General features: G+C 43.1%; 2 protein-coding genes across 2 annotated transcripts in view; one reads left to right on the forward strand and one right to left on the reverse strand.

The window, feature by feature from the left end:
- Positions 1–3,273, reverse strand: part of AP3B1 (adaptor related protein complex 3 subunit beta 1) — a 149,861-nt gene extending 146,588 nt beyond the window's left edge. The window contains exons 1-2 of the mRNA XM_083703427.1: positions 3,111–3,273; positions 772–843 (exon numbers count right to left, since the gene is read on the reverse strand). The gene's annotated coding sequence lies outside the window, so the exon portion shown is untranslated. The remainder of the gene's footprint in view (positions 1–771; positions 844–3,110) is intronic.
- A 52-nt stretch (positions 3,274–3,325) lies between these two features.
- SCAMP1 (secretory carrier membrane protein 1) overlaps positions 3,326–19,910 on the forward strand; it is a 29,538-nt gene continuing 12,953 nt past the window's right edge. Inside the window, exons 1-2 of the mRNA XM_083703665.1 lie at positions 3,326–3,602; positions 14,848–14,925. Of these exons, the coding sequence (XP_083559791.1) occupies positions 3,546–3,602; positions 14,848–14,925 (135 nt within the window). The 5' untranslated portion in view covers positions 3,326–3,545. The remainder of the gene's footprint in view (positions 3,603–14,847; positions 14,926–19,910) is intronic.

Here is a 19,910-nt window from a genome sequence, read left to right on the forward strand (position 1 = left end):
GGGGGAACGTGGCTTGGCATTTCATGGAAATGATGAAACATTTGGTTCGCCAGACAATGGTAACTTTATTAGATTGCTTGAATCAATTGCCAGATTTGATCATTTCCTGTGCGCTCACATAAATCACTATGGAAGTAAAGGCTCTGGTCAGCTATCATACTTCTCCAAAACCATATGTGAATAGGTTATCCAGTTGATGGCTTATCCAGTTCAAGAAGCAATACTGAGCAACATCAATCAGGCAGGTTATTTTAGTTTATCTGTTGATTCAAACCCTGATGTTTCCCATGCTGATCAACTTACTGTCATGGTTAGATATGTTTCTCCTAGCGATGGATCACCAGCTGAATGCTTTCTGAGTTTTTTGAACTGAAATACCACACCAGTGAAAGTATGGTTGAGCCGATACTGAACTACTTCTCTGAACATATGATTTCAGTACATATGATTTCAGTAAATCATATGACAATGCAGCTAATATGGCCGGAAAATATAACAGCATTCTACAAAATATTCTGGAAAGGAACAAGCCTGCAAAGTTTATTCCATTGCGCTGGACATTCCCTAAATCGAGTTGGACAAACCACAGCTGACTTGTCCCTGGATGCAGTGAATTTTTTTGCCGCAATAAATGAGCTTTATTGTTTTTTTCTCATCTTCTGCAAAAATATCAGCCTCTTGAGTCAGAAGTTCCTAAACATTTATCAGACACAAGAAGGGAGGCTAACGCCAAAGCTACTGCAGCTATTAGTGAAAGTTATGCTTACTTACATTGTTGAAGCCCTCAGTCATATTTACTGTGATGAATCTGAAAAAGGAGATACTAGATGACAGGCTGAAAATCTGCAAAAAATGGAAGGATTTTAATTCATTTTCATGTTTTAGTTTTGGACACACTTTCATAAAGTTAGAAAGGCACTCCAAAGTTCACAAATTTCATTAAGCACATGTGCAAATATTTGCTGCTCACTACTGCAGTTCATATCAAACACTTGGGTTAATTTTGATGAAATTGAAGAGCAAGCAAAATTCACTTTACCAGAGTACAAAAATGTCAAAACAAAGCAGACTATGGGGGGGGGGGGTGATAGAACAGCATCCAAAGCCTAAGACAAACTTTATCCAAGAGACAAGTTTAGGGTAAATTCATTTATCCCTGTCATTGATGCTCTTGAAGCCAACCCAGACAGAAGAGCAACAGTGTAGCTGGCAATTTTTCATTTTTGGTGAACCTACAAACATCCAAGGAACACATTTACAATGGCGTTGAGATGTTGATGCAAGAGTAGACAATTGATGATGAACTCTTACACTTTCACCTGCACATCAAACAAGCTCACCTTGAAAAAAGAAAATTTCAGCCACCAAGATATATATCAAATATTACAGGAGAAAATTTGAACAGCTTTTCCAAATGTGGAAACAAGTTTCAGATTGTTCCTGTGTTTAATGGTTACAAACTGTACTAGTAAAAGATCGTTTTCTAGACTAAAAGGGATAAAGAATGATCTGTCATCAACAATGGCAAAGGTTGGTTGTCTGAGCTAAGCATTCTCTGCATAGAAAATGACAAACTGTAGCTTACTGATTTTAATGATATAATTGATAAGTTTGCATCCGAAAGAGCTCAAAAAAACCTGTTCTGACTTTGTATATAGTGCAATGTTATATAACACAACTATGATTCCCCTAAGAATATTCTGTGTGGATGTCTTCATTAATTCCATACTTTAATAAACAAACTTTTTATCAATGCTAAAATGTCAGCCATTTTCTGCTTTCATAGAGCAGTTAAAGAAGATAACAATGTTTCATTTCTCATGATCCGATGCTCTTAGGTTTTGGCCTCCCAAGGTCTCCTAACCAGTGGTGCAGGGGGGGCGCGGCCGCACCGGGCACAACATCTGGGGGTTAGGGGGCGCAAATCCACGGGTTAGGGGGTGCAAATTACTTGCCTTGCCCCGGGTGCTGACAACCCACGCTACGCCACTGCTCCTAACCCAGAGCCTCTAGTTGCTTTAATCTGGGCCTGACCTCAAATTGATTTTACCACACTCCACCACCACCAGCTCCATGCCATTTATTCCTTCCAACTACCCTGTTCACATTGGTCACAAATACCTATTCCCAAGGGCAAAGTTATTCTTAAAATCTGAAAAACAATTACAAATAGGGTTAAATTGGGGGGGGGGTATATGCAGCTCAAACCTATCCACATTTTACTCAGAAGTCATACTGAACTAAGTGATCCCTGAAATAAAGGAGACTCTTTTGAAACAGTCATCCTGCAAAATTGTTATCTACTTTTAAAACACTTGTTTTCTCATGCACTATCCTATCTGACCTACAAGGATTCCAGTTGTATTTATTCCTAAGCAATATAAGACCAGAGCCTTAAATACATATGACCTCCAGAAAGGTTGTGGAGATAACTTCTTAAACTAATGATAAAAACACAGTCACCCTGATGGGTGGTATTCAACTAAGTAGACCCACTGAAATTTATAAACATGACTAAGATCCATTAATTTCAATAGGTTTAATCTGAGTGGAACTTAGCTGAATACCACTCATTCCAATTCAGTATCACCACTGAAGTGTTTGTGAACAGCACTCAGGGAATCCCCTTGTGTTACAAATAGAAAAAAGGAAGAACATCTGCCTCAGAACATCAGGAGTAACTTTCTGACAAGATTCAGGTAGCTAGCCATGTTGGTCTGACACAGTCGAAATAAATTTTTAAAAATGTCCAGTAGCACCTTAGAGTCCAACCAGGTATGTTCTGGGTATAAGCTTTCGTGTGCATGCACACTTCTTAAGAAAGAAGCTTATACAGAAAGCTTATACCCAGAACATACTTAGTTGGTCTCTAAGGTGCTACTGGCCAATGTTTTTATAACTTTCTGACAGTAAGAGCTGTTCGACAGTGGAACGGACTTCCTCGGAAGGTAGTGCACTCTCCTTCCTTGGAAGTTTTTAAGGAGAGGTTGGGTGACCATCTTCCATGGATGCTTTTGTTGAGATTCCTGCATCGCGGGGGATGACCCCGCGATCTCTTCCAACTCTACAATTCCATGTCCCTAAGAAAAGTTCGCCCCTTCCTCTCCCACCTGTAAGGCGAGAACAAAACCCTGAACTCAAGAGAATGAGCGACTCTTCCATATTAGAAGTACACGAAGGAAAGAGGATGGGGCGGAAAGCAGGAGAAGGCCACCTCCCCACACACTTTCGCCGCCCTCTTTTGAACCTCCGTCTCTCTTTCCGCCAACCCATCTCCCTTTCACCCTTCCATTTTAATCAGGTGCTGGCGCAGCTTTTACGTCACTTCCGGGGCGGCCATTTTGGAGGCCTTCGCGCCCTATCGGCTTGCTCCGTGCTCGGGAAGAGGGGGCGGGCGCTTGGTGCCGGATCTACCTGCGCTGACATCGGCGGGGGAGGGGGGGAGCCATCAGAAGCAGCCTGTGGGGCGCTCGGCCGGAGTCGCTGTCCGCCGCCGCCATCCGCGCATCGCCGCGCCCGACAGACCCCCCTCCCCTCCCCGCGCCATGTCGGACTTCGACAGCAACCCTTTCGCCGACCCGGACCTCAACAACCCTTTCAAGGTAAGAGCGGCGGGGAGGCGGCGGCGACGCTTCGGGCCGAGAAGCCGGGCGTGTCGCGTTGACGCGGGTTCGGTGGCGGGGAGGCCCGTGGGCCAAGGTATTCCCCCCCCTAAGTCCCGTGAATGGACCTGCAAGGTTCTCCCCCTCCCCGCGGAGGCCTCGTCTCCGGCGTGCCCCACCCCCTCCCCCTGGATCCGCCGCGTTTGCCGGGGAGACTGATGCGCCTCTTTTGTGCTGGGAACGGGAGGGCGATCCCTCCTCCTCTTCCTCCTCGGGGTTTTGTGGCGAAGGCGTGAGCGGGTCCTTGGCGTCTCCGCGGCTCTTCTGTGCTCCCGCTCCGGGCCTCCCTTGTTTTCCCTGCGTGAGGAAAGGGCTCCCCGTTAAGGGTCTCGCGGGTCCCCCGCTCTGGTGGCCAGGTGGGCGGAAGGCAGGAGGGGCGGGTGGCTCGACGCCCCAAGAGGGACAGTGACCGGCGATGCGCTCTGCATCAGGCACCAGACCTAATAGATGCTGCCGGTAACAGCATCTTCCTCTCCGATCTCTTATCTGGCCACACACGGTCCGTAATGGAAAATAATTCCTAGTCGCTTTCAAAGCTGCCAAAAGGTTCCTAAAAGGGATGCTAGGATTGAAGGTCTCCCAAGAGGCGATCATCTCCTTTGGCCGCCACCTGTTAATATTCTGTAGAGAAGGCTTTGCTTTAAATTTTGTTTTTTAGCTGCCGTTGCAATTCCTTGCTGCTGAAAAGGTCTGAAGTCAGGATGTGAGCTCTGACACCGGGCTGGTTTAGTTTGAACTAGGATTGAAAAAGGCTGGAGTAATCTTCTGAGTTTAGTTTCAGTGTGTCTTGGGATCTCTTTTGAGCGGTAACTGTATTTGGCTTATTGATGTAATATCTGGAGTAAAGTACATGTACATGTGGGCTTTAATTGTGGATGGGGTTTATAGAAAAGTGGTGAGCAAACAGTTTTCATGGGATCTGGTGGAATTCCCTCCCCAAAGGCTTTTGAAATAGAAACTTCAAAATATTTTTTCCTTACTAACTTTGAAGGCATGCTTTCTTATTTAGACAATCATAAGCTTAATTAGTCTGGCCCTAGGATAGCACATAACACCTTAGCAGAGTTAACTCTATGTAGAATTTTGAAGTTTTAAGGCAGAGCTGTGAAGTCCACTTTCAAAATAAATTCAATGTATGGTTGCTATTATGTTGGTTCTAAAACATGATTCTCCACTAACCTAAATTAATCTAATATTTAAAAAAACAAGTCCAATTGTTATGGTTCTTTCCCCACATTTGGTGAGGCTTGTAAAAATTCTCCCGTGAACTCACAACTTCTAAATTACAGTTCTTAGAGTTGCCTGGGAAGAGGGAGTAACTATTAAATCGGGTTAAGTCTGTGATGCAGATCATCCTAAAAATCATGACATCTTGATAGCTTAACAATTGTATTATGGTTTGAGTTTTTATAGGCCAGTAGCCCACATGTTAGGGACGTGGGTGGCACTGTGGGTTAAACCACAGAGCCTAGGACTTGCCGATCAGAAGGTTGGCGGTTTGAATCCCTGCAACGGAGTGAGCTCCCGTTGCTTGGTCCCTGCTCCTGCCAACCTAGCAGTTTAAAAGCACATCAAAGTGCGAGTAGATAAATAGGTACCGCTCCAGCAGGAAGGTAAACAGCGTTTCCGTGCGCTGCTCTGGTTCGCCAGAAGCAGCTTAGTCATGCTGGCCACATGACCCGGAAGCTGTACGCCAGCTCCCTCAGCCAATAAAGCGAGATGAGCGCCGCAACTCCAGAGTGGGTCACGACTGGACCTAATGGTCAGGGGCCCCTTTACCTAGCCCACATGTTTGGATGGCTTTTCTATTGTGAACTTACTTTCAAGACTGCAGTAGAGACCATGGGCGTAGCCAGGATTTTTGTTGGGGGGGGGGCAGAACCAACGTGTTTGGTCAGTTAAGTATTTATATTGTTTTACATGATCTTGGAGGGGCAACTGCCCCCCTGGATACACCCATGGTAGAGACTTGTAGGACCAGTGTAAGGCAAGGATGGCTAATCCTTGGCTCTTCAGATGATGCTGGACAAAAACTCACATTATATCTGAATGTTGGGTTCAGGACCGCTACAACATTTGGAGGGCTTCAGATTTGCAATCCCTGGTGTGATGTATTCTGTGATATTGCATGATAACTGCGGTTTACAGGATTTAATTCATTCTCAGGTTGTGTAATGAGCCTAAGTTGCATGATAACTTTTAAATTCTCATTTTCAATGAAAAGGTTTAGGCTTCCTTTATAAAAGTCAAGATAAACAACTCATGAATAGAATCATAGACTCAGAGAACTGTAGAGTTGGAAGAAACTCTGAAGGTCATTACTCCAAGTTCTCCAACCGCTTGAATGTGCAAAACAAAGGAATTGCTAAGTACCGTATTTTTCCTTCTATAACACGCAGATTTTTTCTTCTAAAAAGGAAGGGGAAATGTCTGTGCGTGTTATAGAGCGAATGTGTGGTCCCTGGAGCCGAAAAATCATGCAAAAATCAAATCGCAGCGCTGCACGCTGCACAGAGAAGCGAAACCTGAAAAGAGGAAGCGGCTGCTTTCCTGCATTCTGCCTCCGGGTCTTACTGCCCACCCCCCTCTGTTTCGTTGCTGTGTTTGCTGAAACGGAACAAAGAGCAGGGAAAGCCCCTCCCCTCCAGGCAAGCTCCGGTGCTGCTGGGGGAGAGGGAGAGAGAGGGGGGAAGGGAGAGAGAGAGGGGGGAGGGGGAGGGAGAGAGAGGAGGGAGGGGGAGGGAGAGAGAGAGAGAGAGAGAGAGATGGCTGGCTTGGGTGGGGGGAAACTTTTGCCTTTCTTTCCTCCCTCCCGTTAAATCCCTCTCCTGCATTCTTAGCCAGCTGCTTCTCTGCACACCCCTCTAATGTCCCTTCTTTGTTTTTCCTTCGCTCCCCACTTAAAATGTGGTTACAAAGCATGGATCCTCAGGATCTTTGCATTGGGTCACCCCAAATTCACCATCAGATCACATAGCATGTCCATGGCTACAGCCTGCACCAAAAAAATCACGCACCCACTGTTGCCTGGGGCTGCAATGGTGCAAAAATGTGGTTACAAAGCATGGATCCACAGGGATTCTCAGGATCTTTGCATTGGGTCACCCCAAATTCACCATCAGATCACATAGCATGTCCATGGCTACAGCCTGCCCCCCCAAAATCACGCACCCACTGTTGCCTGGGGCTGCAATGGTGCAAAAATGTGGTTAAAAAGCATGGATCCACAGGGATTCTCAGGATCCTTGCATTGGGTCACCCCAAATTCACCATCAGATCACATAGCATGTCCATGGCTACAGCCTGCACCAAAAAAAACACGCACCCACTGTTGCCTGGGGCTGCAATGGTGCAAAAATGTGGTTACAAAGCATGGATCCACAGGGATTCTCAGGATCTTTGCACTGGGTCACCCCAAATTCACCATCAGATCACATAGCATGTCCATGGCTACAGCCTGCCCCCCCAAAATCACGCACCCACTGTTGCCTGGGGCTGCAATGGTGCAAAAATGTGGTTAAAAAGCTTGGATCCACAGGGATTCTCAGGATTTTGGCATTGGGTCACCCCAAATTCACCATCAGATCACATAGCATGTCCATGGCTACAGCCTGCCCCCCCCCCCAATCACATACCCACTGTTGCCTGGGGCTGCAATGGTGCAAAAACGTGGTTACAAACCATGGATCCACAGGGATCCTCAGTATCTTTGCATTGGGTCAGCCCAAATTCACCATCAGAGCACATAGCATGTCCATGGCTACAGCCTGCCCCCCAAAAATCACGCACCCACTGTTGTCTGGGGCTGCAATGGTGCAAAAATGTGGTTAAAAAGCATGGATCCACAGGAATTCTCAGGATTTTGGCATTGGGTCACCCCAAATTCACCATCAGATCACATAGCATGTCCATGGCTACAGCCTGCCCCCCCAAAATCACGCACCCACTGTTGCCTGGGGCTGCAATGGTGCAAAAATGTGGTTAAAAAGCATGGATCCACAGGAATTCTCAGGATTTTGGCATTGGGTCACCCCAAATTCACCATCAGATCACATAGCATGTCCATGGCTACAGCCTGCCCCCCCAAAATCACGCACCCACTGTTGCCTGGGGCTGCAATGGTGCAAAAATGTGGTTAAAAAGCATGGATCCACAGGAATTCTCAGGATTTTGGCATTGGGTCACCCCAAATTCACCATCAGATCACATAGCATGTCCATGGCTACAGCCTGCCCCCCCCCCCCAAATCACATACCCACTGTTGCCTGGGGCTGCAATGGTGCAAAAACATGGTTACAAACCATGGATCCACATGGATCCTCAGGATCTTTGCATTGGGTCAGCCCAAATTCACCATCAGAGCACATAGCATGTCCATGGCTACAGCCTGCCCCCCCAAAATCACGCACCCACTGTTGCCTGGGGCTGCAATGGTGCAAAAACGTGGTTACAAACCATGGATGCACAGGGATTCTCAGGATTTTTGCATTGGGTCAGCCCAAATTCACCATCAGATCACATGTCTGTGGCCACAGCATGAAGCACAAAAATGATACATCCACTGTTTCATTCAGAATGTTTTTTCCCTTGTTTTCCTCCTCTAAAAACGATGTGCGTGTTATGGTCAGGTGCGTGTTATAGAGCGAAAAATACGGTATCTAGATGGGTATAATAGTACAGTTTACTAGAGAGAGCCCCAGTTCTTCTTGTTGTGTACTGCTTACATTATCAAAAGTCTAGCTGTCAATATTAAATAAGTCAAACGAGACCTCCGTCTGCAGGTTTCAAATTCAACTACACGTGTAGTTGAATGTTTTAGCATTTGTTGTAATGATGGTGTTTCTGCAATTTCCACTGAGCAAACTTCTGAGGAGCACGTGCCTTTTGCCTGCATTCCCTTTGTGGCAACTTTCTGTTATTTTTCTGCAGTATCCCTCACCACAGAGGTGCATCCAGCATCTTGATCATACAGCTTTCACTGTATGCTGAAGACACACCTTGAAAAGTTAAAATTTATTGTTTTAGGAACCCAGCTCTTTTGCTGAATTTATCATATTTGCTTCTATTTTTCTGGTTTTTCTGGTTTTCTGGTTTTATTTGTTTTTGTAATTTTATATTCTATTATTGTGACCTGCCCTGAGAACTTACAGTGAAGGGCAAGTAAGAAATATTATAAATAAATAAATTTAGAAGTTGCTGTTCCCTCTCTGTCCCATCCTTCTGACCTTACAGCGGAAGAAGGCATAATTCATGGAAAGGAGCATATATCCAAATTGTGTTCTTTCTTCCTAGGCAAAGATAACAATTATTTTTTTAAAAAAACTGGTTAAGATTGTTTTCTAATAAGTTATAAGTACGATGTAGATAGACAATTTTCTGCGATTGAACACCAACAAAATGAAAGTTAAGATGGGCAGTGCTACCATGATCCCTACAAAATCTGAGTTTTCTTTTTCCATTGAAACTTATTGTTTCAGCAGAAATCTTTTGACTTTTATATATAAAGTCAAAAGGTGTGTCTTTTTGATGGAATTCCAAGCTTCATTAAGTACATTGATAAAATATATGCACCGTAACTGTTGTTCAAAACACATAAACCACTTGTCTGCACTAGGTTTTGTTCAGATAAGGTGTAAACCATGCTTCTTCAAACTCGGCCTTCCAGATGTTTTGAGGCTACAATTCCCATCATCCCTGACCACTAGTCCTGCTAGCTAGAGATCATAGGAGTTGTAGGCCAAAAACATCTGGAGGGCCGAGTTTGAGGAAGCCTGATGTAAACCCCTCAGTCATCTGAACCAACGGTTCTACCAGCCAGATTTGGTCTCCATTAATTAAACATAAAGCTGAGTTTAAAATTGATTGCAAGTAGATTTTAAATGAAGGGTTTTTTTTTTCATTGAAGCTTTCCTGCCTGATATATGCATCATCTTGGTTTAATGATTTGGGGGAATGCTTACTTAATGTTCAAGCTTTATATTTCATTTCTGTTTACAAGTTTTATTGAATGCTTATGTGCTACCGAAGGTATAGTATATCCTCCATGGTGGTTGTTAGGGATATAATCCTGAACCAACTTACTGTGAACCTAAGTCCTATTGAATTCAGCAGACACTTTAGTTCAGACTTAAATAGGACTTATTTCTGAGTAGATACAGTTTAGACTGTGCTGCAAAACTCTCATTGCTAGATACTGTGTTACACTTCATTAAAGGATAAACCAATTGTGCCTGTACAGTACAGGTATGGGAATACTAAATGAGGCTTTAATAATGCCTAAGAGGTGTTAACCTCACACTTGTTTTTCCAATCAGGGTTGATCTTAAAATTCTAAACAGCACATCATTTGTTGTGCTGGATTCATGGCAGAGTTCTGTGCGTTATGAACATGCACAAATATGCTTCCAAGCAATTATTGTTTTTAACAGCCGTAGCTATGGGGCTGCATCTATAACAACTACAGTATCCAAGTTTATGGGACTGAACCAAACTGTATTAAGCCATTAAAATAATCTTTGCTACTTGACAGAATGGGCTGATAGCTTGGGTACACAATTATAATTAATTTGTAGCTTAGTTCACATCTGTTAGCATTTTTGGATATTTTGCTTAAATTTAGCTTTAAGATGAAGAAAAAATAAATTACAAGGACTGTTGAAGCCTGAGAAGCAGATTTAGCAAGCCAAAGGGAAGAAGTTACATGAATCAAAATTTTATTGATTTTGCATATGACCACCTTATTTAGTTACATTTATTATGGTTTAACTCGCTTAGATATGTAAATGGTAAGCACAATGGTATCTGATTCCCCTGTATGCCCCTATTCTGTTTTGTGTTGAAATTGCCATTGCCATAGCTATGTCAATAAAAATAATTCATTCATTTCATTTCTAAATACATCATTTTAAGATTATAAGTTAGACTTCAAAAGAAAATTATCTTTAAATAACATTTTGGGCCTGGAAATAGCCATTTGTCTAGAGTATAAATTGCCTGCAGGAGACCAGAAGAAAGACACTTGTGTGCATTAAGTTCCTTTATGTTACCAAACACCATTTGAAATTATGTGCCTTGACTTACTAGATTTACCTTGGAGTGAAATTGGCAAAAAGTAAAATGCAATGGAGCTAATTCCTGCCTTATTTTATTTTCATCTAGGGAGAAACAGAACACAAGGGACACAATAGTTTGGATTGCATTAATAACTGCATCTAGCTCCTCCTTAGGACTTTGATTTCCTTCTTGAATTTAGGCTATGATGGGCCTTTTAATCAGGAGTGTAAACCATGAGTTGGTTTGCTTGAAACTAGAAGAAGAAACAACAACCTATGGTTTGCCAAGAAATAGTCCAGCCAGCTGCACTGCAGTTGCCTTGGCTAATGGAGCGAAGCTAGCTGGCAGACTGTTCTTGCACTGTCTCTGGTAAACAAGGAAGGAGAATGTGATGCTAAGGATATATGACTGCAGGTTACAGTTCTTTCATTTCCCCATCTTGAAGACTTTAGATGAGATGTCAGAAGGGGGAAAAGGAACAGCTGCTAATTGCACTGCATTGTGGGAAAATGACACATTCTGGATATCAATTCTCCTTCCTGGCTCTTCCTTATCTTGTAAGAGCTGTGGAAGGATGTGTGGTGTATTTGTGTGGTGTGTAATAGCAGCTCCCTAACTGACAGCTGTGGCGCTGTGGGTAAAACCTCAGTGCCTAGGACTTGCCGATCGTATGGTCGGCGGTTTGAATCCCCATGGCGGGGTGAGCTCCCGTCGTTCGGTCCCAGCTCCTGCCCACCTAGCAGTTCGAAAGCACTCTTAAGTGCAAGTAGATAAATAGGTACTGCTTTATAGCGGGAAGGTAAACGGTGTTTCCATGTGCTGCGCTGGTGCTGGCTCCCCTGCTGCAGCTTTGTCACGCTGGCCATGTGACCCGGAAGTGTCTTCGGACGGTGCCGGCTCACGGCCTCTAGAGCGAGATGAGCACGCAACCCTAGAGTCGGACATGACTGGCCCGTACGGGCAGGGGTACCTTTACCTTTACCTTCTAGCTGACAGCTGAGGTGAACTAATCTGGGTGGATGCCCTCTGCACCGCCGAGTATTTTGCAAAAATGCACGTCCCACCCCCATAAAATGGGGACTAATGCAGTCTTCTTTCAGCTAATGCTGTCCCGTTTCACTTGCCATGGAAGAATAAAGTACAGTGGAAATTAGAATCCCCAGTGTAAGCTATAATGTCTATTCAACTTTCTAAGCTAGCCTGCCATGTCAGGTTTGGCTTTGAATGAAACGCTTAATGCAAGCTCCGTATTTCTAGCAGATAAAACTAATTGAATTGCAAGTTAGTGCAGAAGTCAAGTTAATTACAAGATGGAATGTGAAAAAGAATTGAAGCTTCCAAAGGAAGCTTCCTGGGATGGGACTGCACTGAAGAGTTGGCAGTCCACATGGTCTCTTGCAGTGTAATAGCACCTAGAGCTTGGCTGGCACTAAAAACTTTTTAAGTACCAGCAGCTGTAGATCTTGATTCCTACACATCTGGGTTAGTGTTACAAAATGCAGACAGTTCCGTTACTTCAGAGTTGCACTGGGATTTGCTTCCAATTTTGTGTGTGTGTAGAATGCACTTCTATGTTCTTTAAATTTGTTATGGCAGATTTTTAAAGAAGTAGGAGGAGAGGATGGGATGTGTTTTTCAGATTATTTGAAAGTAGTAGTTTTTGTGCTTTGTGTTAATTTCAAGAGAACAATAATTCACAAATGGATCACTTCAGTGTTGAAATGCATCTTTGGAGTTCTGGCCAAATTCCAAAGCATCAAAACCAGCTTAAGAAAATCTTTTGTTTTTGTACTCTAAAAATAACGCTGAAGACTGCTATGTTTTCATGGTGACTGTAATCAATGTCAAAACCCTTCCTGTTAGGGTAGCTCTTGAAGTCCTTAGAATATGCAATTGGAAGTGTCTAGGAGCCATTTTGCACACTGTAAGGAAGCAGTAATAGCGAATGCATGAGTAAAGCTGGTTCATGTTATTTCCCAAGGAGCTGTTATACACAATACCAGGAAGCATGGCAGGGAAGCATGTATCACTTGTGCCTCTTTTTTCCTTGCTTGGTGAAGCAGTCCTAAGTCAGTGTCATCAGTATTTCAGCCAACCAAAACTAGATGACTTTAAAAGCTTCCTTGATTTCACCCAAAGGTGGCTTTCCAAAGCACTTTGAAATTCACAAGAATTTCATTACCGAAGCTTGAAGATCTCTTATTTAGCACAGTATAAGTTCCTTCTAGTCACTTTTCCAGAGGTTCTTTTCTTGCACAAACAATGGGTATACTAGAGTGTTTAAAAATAGTCTAGTATGTGTTGCATGTTTCAGGGTTATTGTTTTTTTTTCAAGTTTGCAAGTTCTGTGTCACAGTACTCTTGCAGCCTACTTGCTGTGAAGAGTTGGGCTGCCCTGGGTTAGGCATAATGGAAGTAGTAGTAGTATAAATAATAATAGTAATAGTAGTAGTAGTAGTAGTAGTAGTAGTAGTAGTAGTAGTAGTAATAATAATAATAATAATTTAGCCACTCTGGGCGGCTTCCAGCATATATAAAAATATAGTAAAACATTAAATCTTAGAAAGCTGAACTATACTGTACAGTGCTGCCTGCAAATGTTTCCTAAATGTTATATAATTACTCATCTCCTTAACATCTGATGGGAAGGCATTCCACAGGGTGGGCACCACTACTGAGAAGGCCGTCTGCCTGGTTCCCTGTAGCTTTGCTTCTCGCAGTGAGGGAACCGCCAGAAGGCCCTCAGAGCTGGATCCCAGTGTCTGGGCTGAATGATGGGGGTGGAGACGTTCCTTCAGGTAGACAGGGCCGAGGCCGTTTAGCACCAACACTTTGAATTGTGCTCAGAAATGTATGGGAGCCAATGTGATTTAAGTTTAACTTCAGCTTATAGGGTAAAAGGAGGGAGGAGTTTGCACAGTGGATATGCACATTCAGGTATGCTTCCTCTGAGCCAGGTCCACATATCTCATCTCACCCCAATTTTTTTTTAGCCTTCAGTGGACTATATGGGGTGTCACTAAAAAATGGCTTTGAAGTATATGTGCTCTGCTTCTCTCTGTGTATGTATGGGTCCCCAGTGGTTGAGTGCTAAAAACTCTGATCTGTATACATTCTTAGAATTTGACAGATTCATGCCCTATATGAAGATAACATTGTGCTGTCTCCTACATTTCATATTTTGCACAGTGTAATGATGGCTATTGTGACAGACAGGAGCCCAGCATGCTTTGGCAGGAGAAAATATGCTTATTCATTGCCTCCAAAATTTCATTGGATATGTGTTTTATATTTCAGTTTCTCAGTGACAGTGTGCAGCTGAAAATTGAGCTCTCATTTATATGCTCAGGAGGAGCAGCATTCCTCATAAATCAGCTGTGTGACAGATGGGGCATCTCACAAATCATGTTAATCTAGATTTGTAAGAAGATCAGGGTGAAATGAGGTGACCTACAGAATAGGAAGAATGAAAACATGAATGAGTTTCTATTTCTACATCAAATAAAGGCAGGTCTAAAAGTGAAAATATTATCATATTGGGAAAATAACTATTTTTCTGTTTATTACTAACATTTGTTACAAGCTTCTAGCACTGTTATTTTTTAAAGCAAGGTGTCATAAATTTCTCTGTTGTAGGAATTGATATATAACTCTTAATAGGTAGTTTATTTTGTGAAATACAACTGTGATATTTGCTCACTCAGTCATTATTGTACTGAAAACTAACCTAAGAATTCTAATAGTGCCGTGTACACTCCTTGGCATTTGCTGGGACTGAACTACAGAGCAAACATAAAGGGAGGGAATCAGGGTGATTAGAAAGCTAGTGAACCAGAAGTAATTTTTCCTTTCGCTTGTCATATGCTGCTTGTTTTAAGATTGTGCTCAATGATGGAATGTTGGAACGTCTGCAACTTCATCTAAATAAAAGGAATGCAGAGGGGATCTCTCTAATTAGTCTATTTCAGTTTAGATAGCTGTGTTGTGAGCTCTAGGAAAGCAGTAATTTATTTTGGACAACAGCTACAAACTTGGGTTAGAAGGTTATAATCTTAAATGTAGAGGGGCTGGGATTAGTATTAGCACATGCAGTGCACAGTGCTTTCTGTAACCTACTTCTCTCTCTCTTTAGGATCCTTCAGTTACACAAGTGACGAGAAATGTTCCTCCAGGATTAGATGAATACAACCCTTTCTCAGATTCAAGAACAGTAAGCATCCTTCTTAATATCAAATAAACCTTTCTCATGTGGAAATCTATGCGACACTTCAGTTTCTTTATAAACTTACAAATTAAGCTTGTGTATGTTATGACCACGGGATGCGGGTGGCACTGTGGGTTAAACCACTGAGCCTAGGGCTTGCTGATCAGAAGGTCGGCAGTTCGAATCCCTGCAACAGGGTGAGCTCCCATTGCTTGGTCCCTGCTCCTGCCAACCTAGCAGTTTGAAAGCACATCAAAGTGCAAGTAGATAAATAGGTACCACTCCGGCGGGAAGGTAAACGGTGTTTCCATTTGCTGTTCTGGTTCGCCAGAAGTGGCTTAGTCATGCTGGCCACATGACCCGGAAGCTGTACGCCGGCTCCCTCGGCCAGTAAAGTGAGAGCCACAACCCCAGAGTCATCTGCGAGTGGACCTAACGGTCAGGGGTCCCTTTACCTTTACCTATGTTATGACCAGTCATTTTTATAGTAGCCTGTTGAAGGCAACTGTAAAGATGCCATTCTTAAAAATTATGGCATTCTACAAGTATCAGTTTTCTCTCATAGTGAACTGAGAAGATTGAGGGCTGGAGGGATTGAAGCCCAAACTGGTGCACTGAGACAAAAGAAGGGAAGAATTAACATGGCCGGCACTCCAGTGATGATTTTTAGTAATTGCTGAGTGGTTGGTGTGTGTATGTGAGAGCAAAAATGTGCATGCTATGCCCTCCATTGTGCTGTGGTGTGTTGGGGGTTGTCCCCTGTTCTTTTTAAAGTGATTTGTTCTTCTACATACCTTGGCACATAATGTGGCTGAGGATTACATGTAGCTTAAACTGGAAGTATAAAAAGTACACCTTATTTTTCTGTTGAATACATAAGGGGGGAAATCTGGCGGTAAAAGGTGCACCAAAGATTAAATGAGACAGAAAATGCTTTTAAGAGCACATGAAAAGGTAAAGGCAAAGAGGCTGAAACGGCTGTAGATATTTTCATCACTCACTGTATCTAAATAACTTACTTGTAGCTGCTTGATGCCCTGTAGGCTGCTGGCTCTTTGGGGAATGTCCCATTTCATTTATATTCGGCTGATGTTTCTAAGAGGTGGGTGTGAGATGTAAGCAAGAACTTTTCCCCCCTGAGTGATTTATTGGCGCAGTCTGCCCAGAAACTGTGTGGGAATGGAATAGGGACCGGAGATAAACCAAATCCTGTCAGTGGAAAGGGAAATTAAATAAGAGAATGTTCAGTTCTGTGGGCAGCTGAGTGATTGTGAAGAAGTAACTTTTCTTTCATGATGTTAAGATGCCTCTTCTAGTCATTCATGAAAAGCTAATGACTAGAAGAGGCATCTTAACACTGCTATTCTTAAAATATTCCATTCCCTTTCACAATTTTCATTATGTTATTACAGTCCTGTCCTGGGAATGAGTTCAGATTTTTTTTAAGTGTCAGCTTCCATGTGTGTGTAAGTAAACCTGCCCTAAGAAAGGGACAACATGAAATAAAAGTGCAAGTCCGGGAGCCAAAGGGTACCATACATAATGCATCTCTTCCAATTTATTAATCATAGGAACCATGCGACTAACCCAAGCCCATCTAATGAGCTTCATGGCCGAGTAAGATTTTGAATGTGCTTACCCTAGTCCAAGCGTGGCCAAATTTGGCCCTCCAGCTGTTTTGGGACTACAACTCCCATCATCCCTAGCTAACAGGACCAGTGGTCTCGGATGATGGGAATTGCAGTCCCAAAACAGCTGGAGGGCCAAGTTTGGCTATGCCTGCCCTAGTCTTAAGTCAACGCTAGCTGCTACACCACTGTGCCTTGGTTCTTAACCTATCTATGCAACTTTGAAAAGTGTGTGAAAATGAGAACTGCATTAGTCTTAAGTGTTTATACCTCAGTGGTACTCTCATTACCAATCACTGCTTTGTTCCTGAAAAGAAACCTCCTGCTATTGCTTAACTTGCCAGCTGAAGAATGGAATTGCTACCAGTGGAGTTATTCAGTGGGCAGGTGTTTTATAATCTCTCTGCAAGCTGTGTCATAGCACTCCATATGTCTTTAGGGAAAAATGACTCTGTATTTAGACCAGCTCCCTTCAATCCTCTCCACATGTCCCAAGACTGTGTGGAGGGGGAATGGTCTGTGATCTCTGCCCTTGTCCTCACTGGCTCCACCAAAAATTTCATACATTGAGTAGGCTGTCTATCTGTGTGTGTTGGAATGAACATGAGCCGGCTTGCTGATCTTATATTTTTGTGCTTCCTATGTTGAAAATGTGTTGCTAGTGCTTTCAAGGTACACAGGATTGTTTGTCAGTTAGAATCATTACTGTAAAAATAGCAGGCGAGTTGCAATTCTGTATGCACGTACCTGGAAGTAAATCCCATTGATCTTGGAGGAACTTGCTTCTAAGTAGGATAGAGCTGCCAGAAATATGAGATTTGTTACCCACAGCACAAATGCAGAAACATTACTTAAAGTTGCTTCATATTATAATCCTCTTTTCTTTAGAATTAGGATGTGTTGGATAGTTCTTTTTTTGCTATAATATTTTTTATTGAAACTTTTCAACTTACAATATAATAAAAGCCAAACTAATCTCAATAAAAATAGAAAAAGGAGAAAGCAAAACAAACACACACAAAAGAAAGACAGAAAGAAAACTTTATATCTTAACCTCTGGTACTGATTATAAACTTCAAAATCTGAACTAGGGGTAATCTTGTAATGACAGGTGAGACCTGTAATAAAAACCTCCGTTCAGTGTGCTAGCCAGGCCTGCTCCATCTAGTATACTCCATTTTATTTCCTTTCCCAACACATTTTCTGCCTACTCCACCCCATCTCAACCCTCAACAGTTGGTCAGGATTCTGTGGCCACTGAGTTTGCTTAATCATCATCAGGCTGGTTTGGCAGACTCTACCCCCTCCCCCAAACAGGTTTTCCTAATTGTTATTGCAGTTCTGCAAACCTTGGGAGTTCCCACAAGCCTGCTTCCTCTTTCATCTTCTTTGTTGGTTTGGTTTCCCATAGATCTGAGCTCACCTCTGAACTTTGGAAATGGCTTTTGCCAGACACCTAAAATGCAATAGAGGTTTCCTAACTTCTGGGTTGCCCGATGTAAAGTATTTCTAGACCTAACCACGCAATTGCTGTCTTTATTTTTATACCACTATATCATCCTCAAGCATCCTACATATTTCTCCAAATTTTGGTTACTTGTGTAACAACCATAAGGTTAGTTGGTTGGTCGAAGAAACTGAGGAAATGCTTTGTTCTTAAAAGAAGACTGTATGCAACAGCAAGCTTCTAACATTTTTAAAATTGGCTACATTTAATTTCAGTGTCCTGTAGATCTCCTCCCACCCCAATAACTTGGTGCAATGTAAACATTATATGGCAGGGGCAATTTCAATCTATATTACTGTATATTTCCATTTATAAGACACCCCCTATTTTTGGGGACTCCAAATTAAGAAAACACCCCTCAGCACTAGCCGTGTATAAGACGAGCCCCAATTTTAAACCTATTTTTTTTTGGGGGGGGGAGCTAGTCTTATACACAGTAAAATATGGTACTGTATGTGCTTTTTGATCCTGTGAAGGGTCTCTGTGCTGCTGCAACACAAGTAATAACTGACCATCAAGGTATATAATATTGTGGCACTCTGAGAGAAATATATTTCATTTTCTCAACAGCTAGGTAATGGTTAGTAGTTAGAAGTTTATATCTGTGGCCTGAGTTTAAATAGAACACTTTAGAAGCACGAGGAAGAGTGCAGTAAACGAAAACAATCTTTTTACCATGCTAATTAATGCAACCAAAAGATCTTGATTGTTCATGGAATTTCTATGCTGAGCTATTTATACTACAGAACAGGCTATGAAACTTAATATCTCTTGCATCTACCATATTTTTTGCCCGATGGGACGCACCGGCCCATAGGACGCACCTAGATTTGGGGGGGGGAATAAAGGGGGGAAATTATCCCCCCCCCAGGCACGGGGCTGGGGCGGGGGAAGCCCGAGCTTCTCCCGACCCCAGCCCCCAGAACAGGCAGCTCTCCGCAAGCCGTGGGAGCCCAGCGCGAAGTCGCACCGGGCTCCCACAGCTTGCCGAGAGCTGCGCGAAGCATGCTCTGGGAGCTTGCGGGGCTGGGGGCGGGGGAAGCTCGCACTTCCCCAGCCCCCAGAATGGGTGCCAGAGCGATGCCAAAGCTGCGTGCATCTGGGAGCTTGCGCGCAGCTTCGGCATCACTCTGGGAGCTTGCGCGGCTGGGGGCGGGGGAAGCCCAAGCTACCCCCAACCCCAGCCCCCAGAAAGGGTCCCAGAGCGATGCCGAAGCTGCGTGCATCTGGGAGCTTGTGCGCAGCTTCGGCATCGCTCTGGGAGCTTGCGTGGCTGGGGGCAGGGGAAGCCCTAGCTTCGCCCAACCCCAGCCCCCAGAACGGGTCCTTGATGTGGAAACTACTTAACACAGTATATTGAAACGGAGTACAGTTCCTGTTTGTTTCAGGCTATTTATTTAACTTGTTTATTTTATTAGATAGTTTGCTTCCCCTTCAGTATAAAGTCCCAGGGTGAGCTACAACAATAAAATATACAATTATAAAATAAATCAAACAGTTATAATAATAACACAAGAAAAGTGTAAAAAAGACAATTAAAAGTTTCAAATAAAACAATTCCACATGTAAAACATGTAAAGATATTTGTAATACAAATATAGACAAAGATTAACATTTCATGTGGCAGCAGTAGTACATTTTCTGCATTTGCTTGCAGGTCATCAAATGCAAGCAACTTGATGCCCTGAGGGATAGCTCAGTCAGTAGAGCATGAGAATCTTAATCTCAGGGTTGTGGGTTAGAGCCACATATTGGGCAAAATATTCTATCACAGCAAGGATTTGGTCCCTTGTAGTCTCTTCCAACTCTACAAATTTGTGGTTCTATTATTCTAACTATACAGTAATATAACATTT

This window comes from Podarcis gaigeae (assembly GCF_964106915.1).
Source record: "Podarcis gaigeae genome assembly, chromosome: 11".
Taxonomy (NCBI): Eukaryota; Metazoa; Chordata; class Lepidosauria; order Squamata; family Lacertidae; genus Podarcis; species Podarcis gaigeae.